This window comes from Myotis brandtii, unplaced genomic scaffold, assembly GCF_000412655.1.
Source record: "Myotis brandtii unplaced genomic scaffold, ASM41265v1 scaffold185, whole genome shotgun sequence".
In the NCBI taxonomy this organism is placed as follows: domain Eukaryota; kingdom Metazoa; phylum Chordata; class Mammalia; order Chiroptera; family Vespertilionidae; genus Myotis; species Myotis brandtii.
Window position 1 is genome coordinate 112,089 of NW_005356870.1, and position 8,934 is coordinate 121,022.

General features: G+C 36.2%; 1 protein-coding gene across 1 annotated transcript in view; it reads right to left on the reverse strand.

The window, feature by feature from the left end:
• Window positions 1-3,343: 3,343 nt before the first annotated feature.
• The window catches only part of UNC5D (unc-5 netrin receptor D), a 226,256-nt gene continuing 220,665 nt past the window's right edge, over window positions 3,344-8,934 (reverse strand). The window contains exon 18 of the mRNA XM_005864024.2: window positions 3,344-8,334. Coding sequence (XP_005864086.2) covers window positions 8,130-8,334 — 205 coding nt within the window. The 3' untranslated portion in view covers window positions 3,344-8,129. The remainder of the gene's footprint in view (window positions 8,335-8,934) is intronic.

Below are 8,934 nucleotides of genomic sequence, written 5' to 3' on the forward strand. Positions count from 1 at the left end.
CTACTACACTGCCAGTTGTATAAAAGTATAGCACATACAATTATGTGCAGTCCATAATACTTGGTAATGATGATAAATGACTATGTTACTGGTTTATGCATTTACTATACTATACTTTTGATTGTGATTTTAGCATGGACTACTATAAAAAATAAGTTTGCTCTAAAACAGTATGTATGTTACGCCTGCAGCAACCTCATAGATCATTTACCATGCCTCTTGATTGTATCTTTATTTTTCTTGTACTTGATTTAGCTTCATGTTGTTTTGTACAGTAACATCCTGTACAGGCTTGTAGCTTAGGAGCAGTAGGCTACCCCATAGACCCTAGGTATGTAGTAGGCTAATACCATTCAGGCTTGTGTAAGTGCACTCTGTGTTGTTCACACAACAAAATTGCCTACGGACACATTTCTCAGAGCTATTTTCATCAATAAGCAGAACAGTACTGTATACTGTTTCTTGAACATTTATTTTGGGCCCAGTGAGCTTGATATGATCATCTCCTTGTAAAGATAAAGAGTTTCTTGGCTGAAGTCATGTATTCCAGAGAAGGGCAGACTCAGGATTACTACCTTAGCATGTGTTGTTCCAATACATTTTGTTAACTACTATACACACTGCCTCTCTAAAATAAGACAAGCTATAGAGGCAGTTGGTTGCTTACTATGAACCATGCTAAGCGCTTCACTTTTTTTTGTTTTTCATTTAATCTTCAAACTTTGTAAATGATCTAAATTTCTTTTATCATCCCTATATTATAGATGAAATAGAAATGTCAAGTATTTTGCCTGATCTCAAATGCTAACTGGTAGTCAGGCTTTGGATCCAGACTCTGTTACCATGTAGTAAATGCTAAGTAAATATTTTTTTAATGAATAAGTAACCCCTATCAGAATAAGTTTGATCAGATTCTAATACATATTGGCTACATAGAACAAACATAAATTAGTTCAAAGTACCTTAATCCACTCAAAATTAGTTCCTAACAAGATAAAATACTTTTTAAACAAAAATATTTAAAAATTATTTTGAACAGTTTATTACAGGTTCAAGTTGATCTGTGAAGTTTTCATCTGGATGAACTAGTGATGGCTGGATCTTTATGTCAGTCACAGCATTTTTCTAGTTAAAATCTATTTTGACCAACTCAAATTGAATTTATTTGTCCTAACCAAATTATTCTGAATTTTCAACTTGGTTCTGCCTAATCATAGTGATTTACTAGTTTAGTTAGTTAGAACCAATTCTCATTTTACAAGTAACTTTAAAATATGCTTAATCAGCTTTACAGTGCTACATAACTTAAAGTGGTCAGAAAACAGTTGGAACCACTCACAGCTACTTTGTGGATATTCATACCCATTTTTACTAGTTCCACATGATGATCCAAAAAAAATATATAATAAAAAAGTGTAGGAAATGTTGCATATACTCCCCTTTTTGGAGAACCATCATAAATATTAGATTCATCATACAAATAAAGGGTTTCAGAAATCTAGGTTAGAGAATGGTGTTTCATTTTCCATAGCTTTCCAAGCTTAATTTGAAAACAAAAATACAAAACAATCCTGTTATCTTTCTATGGAAATGATATTTTAAGAAAAGATTCTGGAAAATACTGGTTTAAAGCAATTTTTAATCTTTTAATTTATAACCACTAATTTAACTAAATCAGAAACCACCTTTGAGTAGATCATACTGTTTAAACTGGCTCTGACCAGTGCTCCATAGTTATTGAATTCTTGGGTGCTTCCAGCATTTAAAAACCATTTCAAACAGATTGAATCAGTGAAGATGTATCTGAAATGTACTTATTTTCTTAATATTTTCCCATGGAGAGGCAGAACATTTTCTCTGCAGTCTGTAGAAATAACCCACACATTTTGAGGAATAAGGTGAATGGTTATCTCAGTAATGGTATGGCTAGGATTATCTCGGAGTCCACAAAACTAAATTCTAAGAAAGTTGTGAATGTGGGTGTTGTGGTGAGGTGGGCATGTAAAATGATAATTTCGTCTTTGCTTCCATAGCCTCATAGGCTCTCCTTCTTGAGGCCAGAAAGAGAAATTAGGTCCAATATATTAACAGGTATTTGGAAGTTGTCCTTGATGTGGAGGCCATTCCAGCCCCTGCCCAGATGTGGCAGGAGGTACGTAGAGAGGGGTCCTCATTGGGATTTCAGAGTTCTACTCATGGAGTATCCTAAAATGTCAATAAAAGACTCTTTATTCATAAATAACTGGTAAGCAGGAATTTACGTCTGTACATTTATCTTGAAAAGTCTGTAACCATCCAGTTGTTTTTTTTTTTTTTTGCAAACTCTACATAAAACATCCAAACTGTCCATTTTGTTCAATACAATATAACACAGCTGTTTGGCATTACCAAATATATATGTATATATATTTATAGATATGTACATGTGCTGAAAAAGAAGCCAGTGCAGCCTTTTCTAAGAAGTCCATCCAAGTATTTACTGTACAACATTCAGAATTTACATTGATAATACAAGGCACAAAAAGTGTGGTATGAAGCCAAGGCCATGCTTTATTCAAACTCTCTCCTCTGGCTTGCTCACTCCTTCAGCCTCATGTTAAATTAAGTATTCAGTTTGTTGTTTTGTTTGCTTGTTTTTGTTGGCGTTGAACACGTCAAATAAAAGTTGAGAGTGGTATGGGGTTGAGGTATGAATCACTTGAAAGACACCCTCCCCCTCCCCGCCCATGCACCTTCCCCAAATAAACAGAACAAAATAAAATGTTTTGAAATTCTCCCATACAGAAATTGAGATAAATAATTAGTCATATTTTTTTTGAGTTTTGGTTAAAAGAATATGCCAATTTTTCTCTAATTGCTTATATTTGGGATGTTTCTAGGTCAACACTTATTGGATTGCATGTACCAATTAGAATCAATTATGAAGAATGGGACTTTTTAAGTCAGTCTTTGTTCTAATTTAGAAAAGATTGTTTTCCTGACCAGAAAGTTTCCACAGACTGAATTTTATCCACTTTCTTGCAGAGAAGTTTTGAATGGGAACGACTGACATAATCTAGGATGGGCCTTGGAGACAGTTTCAGATTGAGATGAGACTTAGATGAAGCCCCTGGCAAGGGCTGATCTCCCTTCAGCATCATCAGACCTCCCTAATGGAGGGATATTAGAATTATTAGGCCTATTTTTTATTGTAATGTCTGTATTTCAGTATTGGGGCCCTAAATCATGACATTGTGCTTACAAACTCCCTCAAATATCATCTTTCCTTATCATGATTCAATATAGAATCACAGTTAAATCTCTACCTACTATATCAGATATTAAGAGAATTGTATCATTTGTCTAATTTTGGAATTTGTATGTATATGTCTGAAATAGTGAAATACATTTTGGGCTTAGCAAAATTTGAGGCAAAAGGACATTTTCATTAGAATCATGCCTTTTGTAAGAGTATTTAACATACATTTCCATTCATGCAAAGAATTACATTATCAAATTTAGTAACATATTTTATAATTCAGGGCTATAACTTTTTTTTGGGTGGGGGAGAAAGAAAAAAAAGACATATACCCCCTGACAAACTCAATATTAGGGGTGGGAGAGGACATTTTTAAACTCAGGCTTAAATATGAAGCTTACTGCCTATTTTAATCTTTGGGTTCAGATGAAGGGTGGGCTCTAAGACATGAAGTTTTATGTTATTGTCTTAGGCCCACCTCATGAGGACATTCCAAATCCATGATCTTCACAGCAAAAGGAAAAAAGCAAAGTAGCTGCTTCAAAAACCACAATTATTCTACTTGAGTTAAATTTCCTACTTCAGATCACAGTACTACACACTAGTGACTAATGGCCAGGTCTGGTTTTCATCCCCTTTTGCTTTTTGAAAACGACAGCATACAAATTGCCATTTTGGTTTTTGTGGACAACCCTGGAGTGGGGATGTGAGGAGTCCATGGTAGACACTGGCTCTCCTAGAACTGCTTTTGCAAAAAACACCACATGCTGTCAATACAGCCAAACAGCTTTATAACTGCAGCTTTTGAAAGAGTTTGGAAAGTAAAAACACAGAATATGCAACACGTCTAAAATCAGCAACATTTTCACTTTGTGACATTTGACAAAATACATTTTTGCGTGTAGTTCAGGAAAATTCTATGCAGACAAAACAGTGGAAACTGCGGAAACAGTGGTCATTCAGCTTTTGGCTAAAGCATCAATTTTCAAATACAGAGCTATGGCCACTAACACCCAAGTGCTAATAAAATTTTGTCGCTATCTGTCCGACACAGTTTGCTCTCCCATTTGCTATGGATGTGGACTCTGGTCCAGTCGATGGGAGTTACTAAGGATTCAGAACTTTGCAATGTTTCATGAGGAAAATGAATGAAAATTGCCACACAGTGGGCCAGAGAAGCACATCTCTCAGCTCCTTCATGGTTCCTGTGACCTTCACAGATCTGGAACAAAGACTTCTGAGAGAATGTCACCTTCAACACATCTGTTAACTATATTATTAAACACCTTTACAGAGGGACTAAGAAATTCAAGAGAAAAATGGCAAAAAAGAAAGACAAAAGCACATCAAAAGATTTTATGACATTTTGAAATTCACAGGTGGATTTGCCAGAAGTTTGGCAAGTGGAGAATACTATCCAAAACCAATTATGCCATTATAACATTCTACCTTTGCTTATCAAATCCTGATGTTGAGAATGTCTTTTAAGGAAAGTAGTTGCAATAAATCCAGAACTTTTAATCCAAAAAGAACCCTGTTTTAATCACCTAACTTAATATCCCCTCTCAAAGTCAACTGAAAAAAAAAACCACAAAAAAAACAGAGGGACATGGCAAAGGATAACATTGCAGTTGAAGATAAAAATAATAAAAAATAGAGAAAAGTTCCCCTCTTTAAAGAGAACTGTGTCAATTCCTGTTCATGTCTTACAAAAAGGCCAATAAAATTTTTGTGAGAGTACATCTGAGTTTTATGAGACTTTCTGCATCAGTAAATGAAGTTTGCATTTAAATCCATAGAGTGAGCTTCCTTTTTTTGGCTTAAAGGATTTTAGTGTAAACTACAAAGACTGCACAAGCAATGTTGTAAAAATTGTAAATTAACTTGATGGTGCTGCAGTCTGGTGAAGCCGTGAAGTGTACCATTTTGGTGGCATGATTTTAAGTCAAGTTTAAAGCATGATTATTAGACGTAAATACCTTTGAGGACAAAAAGACTTGGCATTAAGTAGGCTATTTTGTAAAAACTTTAAGTAGCCTACCAAGTATTAAAGGGCACTTTTAATTTCTTGATTCATTTCGCATTAGGACAGTAACACTTATAAAGTAAGGGCTTGGAATGACAAGTAAATCTCTTTCAAGAGGGAAATTTGTATTGACAGGCAAATATTCAAGGGTTTGGGTCACAGTGAGTACCCACAGTTTGTCAGTTCAGTCCACCTGTTCTACAATTCTATGCTCCCTGCCACACCCACCCACACACTTTGGTTTGTAAATCTCACAAGCCTGGGTTCTTTTTGGAATTCTGTTGCAAAATAGGATTCAAACAATCCTGACATGAAATGGTCACAGAATTTCATGCATCTCTGTAGAAGTTGTATGTGGGATCCTAGCAGAATTAAGAGAAATGTAAGGAGGGAACAAAATGGGCTGAAATATGGATTTGAATCTTGGGCTGATATCAGAGGTGAATCATTGTAAATTGCTTCAATTGTTACTCAATATGATATGATGGTGAAGTGCATTTATAAAACCCAAATAAAAAGAAAAAGTCCATGGAGGAAATTCCAAACATTCAGGGGTAGATAACAACCTCTAAAAATAAACTAGATAGATTCTAGAGAAAACATTAAACTTTTCCATCTGTTTTTTAAAGTATAAGAAATTTATCAAAAATCTAAAAAGGATCTTTGTGGATTCACAGAATAGATAAAACAATTATGAGGCCAATTAGAGGGAAGAGGAAATAAGGGTAGGATGGTTTAAAACAAAAATCCTCCAAGAGGGATACTAACATAATCTTTATAACGTGTCTTCTAATTATTCAACAGTTAATGCGGGTTCTTTCTGCATATCACCCAGGCCAGTTAATCTCAAGTTTACTTTGGGTGATTGACCATATACTTCCACTTCTTTCTCTTTCAGAAATTATATCAGGGATGTCAAATGATTTATATGTTCATGCTTTCTCTCTGTTGTTCCCTAGAAGGAATAAACACTAGCAAAATGATGTTTCTGTGATCTCGATATGGCATTTTGAAAATATGCTTGATAGTTCTAAGAGGATTTGTTTGTTCTATGTAATATGCCTTTGGTTCCTGAGAAAAGCAAGATGCTTTTGAATTTCACGTAGCAGAGGCTTCTATCAGATATAGGGAACCATACCCTATATACCACATATTAGTTAAAGAAATGGCCAACACCTCCAGGGGTTCTCCAGCCCCTTACCCATGGTATCATAAATTCATCCTATCTTTAGGTCTTTTCCCTTAGGTGGAGATTCACCACATTTTTTTTTTATAAAACATGGGATCTACAAAAACATTGTTAAAAAAATTGCTCATATCCCCAATGCCAGGTACTCCCCACCTCCCCCATTTCCTGACTATTTTTATTTTATTCCTATGTAGCCAACCTCTAGGTAACTGATCAGCCTTGTGGTTAATCTAGGGCCTTGGTTGTGGACAGCTAATTAACACATCCACCAGAAGATGAGCAGGAGCAGAGCGTTTCAGCTTTAGTCTACCCTGACATCTTGTCAGAAACGATTAAATAGGATCAAAGATGGAGTAAAGTGTGACGACGGGGGTCATGAATTACCTGTGGATTTCAATTTTCCACGGTATCATTGCCTCTTACTTAAAACATAAAGCAGCATGTTAATGGTGCCACAGAGAAAGCATCCTCGGTGAGGTCAAGTTATCAGAGCTTGAAAGCTCCCCGAACAATGCATATGGTTTCTAGGACATTGTGGTAGAGGTCTATTTACTCAGATATCATTTAGAGCAAAGGCTATCTGCTAATTTCCCAAGAGGCAAAAGGAGGGGGAATTATAGCCCTATGGAGCGATCTGGTGATAACATAGTCCCAAAAGGCTAGAAAATGTCAAGAACTGGATTGGAAAATACAGTAAAACCCCCTTATTCCTGTAGAATAACAATGTTGGGGACGTGGATAAACACCTGCACCCTCAAATTACAGCTTATTTGAGGACTGTGGCATCTGCAGTTCATGTTTCCTTGGGTCTAATTTAACCTCTTCTGTCTCTAAATCCATGTGATAAGCTGTGTACTACTAACATTCTGCAATTTGAATGGCTTAGCTGGGAATAGAGATAGTCCTCTTTGTTGAGTTAGGAGAAGGAAATTTCTACATTGAAAAGTCTATGCTGCTTGAAACCCCTCTACTATAATGGGTAAGGAAGGGAAATGTGGGTAGATTTGAAGAAAATGAAGGTGGGGTAAACTGCCAAAACTCATTTGTGGTCTATCTTACCTCTCTAGATCTTGTTTCCATTTAGTGGCTAGGATAGATAAGTGGTTGGTTGGTGCTGGTGTGATGTACTCAGGTTCTAAATTCTAAATGCCCTCCTTGATGTTGTTCGAGTCATACAAATGAGTTGGTAACCCTGTTTCACTTCTGAAAGCCAGTTTTACTAAGATTGCCAACATCACAGATGCCAGGTAATAGAAATATCTTGATAATCTGGTACCAGAATCAGCTGGTCCTTTAGGGGCACATCATTAAAAACCTGTTTCAATACATGCACTTATTCTCTGCCTTTATTGTAGCTCATCTTTTACCAATTACTTCAGTCTAGTTATGCCCTCACTTTTATCCTTTACCATCTTAAGTCTGAGAAGTTCATCAAGTGTTAACCCAAGTATGGATTCAGAGGACAGCAGAGCCCTCTTTTGTTTAAGAGAGCTTGTACTTTTCCCTACTAATATATTTTACCTATATTAAATTCAGTTTCTTCAACCAGAGATTCTCACTGGTTATAAATGAAGGCTGAATTCCCCAAATACCACTGGCAGAAAGCTGCCTCCTTCTTCCATTTAAAGCATGTGTCCCGAAGCTGACCGTCACTCTGTCTCTTGAGAGGAAGTGGACTAGAGTCCATTTTGCCTGCTGTAGTTGAAGTCGGCTTCATCAAGCTGGGATTCCGTAATGTTTGAGAGTTTCGTGTGTGTCCTCCCAATCTCTTCAAGGGCACAGGCCAGGGAGTCAAGGTCACCATCATGCTGATGCCGAGCTTCCCACAGGTTCAAAATGACAGCAGATGGGCTACTTTGTGTAGCAAAATAAGATAAATTCCTAGACAGAGAGAGTTAAATAAAAAGAATAACAGAACAAAAATGAAAATAGAAATAAAGGAACCAATAAAAAACACTATAAGAAAATTAAAAAGGAATTGTAATGGATATTATTATAATAGAAGTACAAAGCTCTTGAGGCAGGTGAGGGGGAAGTCTAGTTTGTATCCCAACACTAAACTGAAATTGTACTTTGGAATGTTACCAATGGCCTTCTTATCCTCCAGTTCTTTACTTAGTCCTCATCTTCCTTGAGTTCTCTCTGTGTGTATTTCCCCCTTGAAAGTCTCAATTTGATTAGCTTATGTGATGATGTAACTTATTCCTATATTTTCAAAATAGCTGGTCCCTCTTTATCTCTCCCTTGGTAAACATATGGGCTGCTGAATTTTTAATCTTTGATTTCTTCTTTCCCTCCTCAGTAGGCTCATGTACTAATGGACAGTGTCTAGATCAGCACCTCCAGTCTTATAGGTTATGTGAGCCAGTTACAAACGTCTAAATGGCCTTGAAATCACTCCAATTAGATCTCTCCTCATCATCAGAAATATATATCTATATCTATAGCTATCTATATCTATATCTATATCTATATCTATAT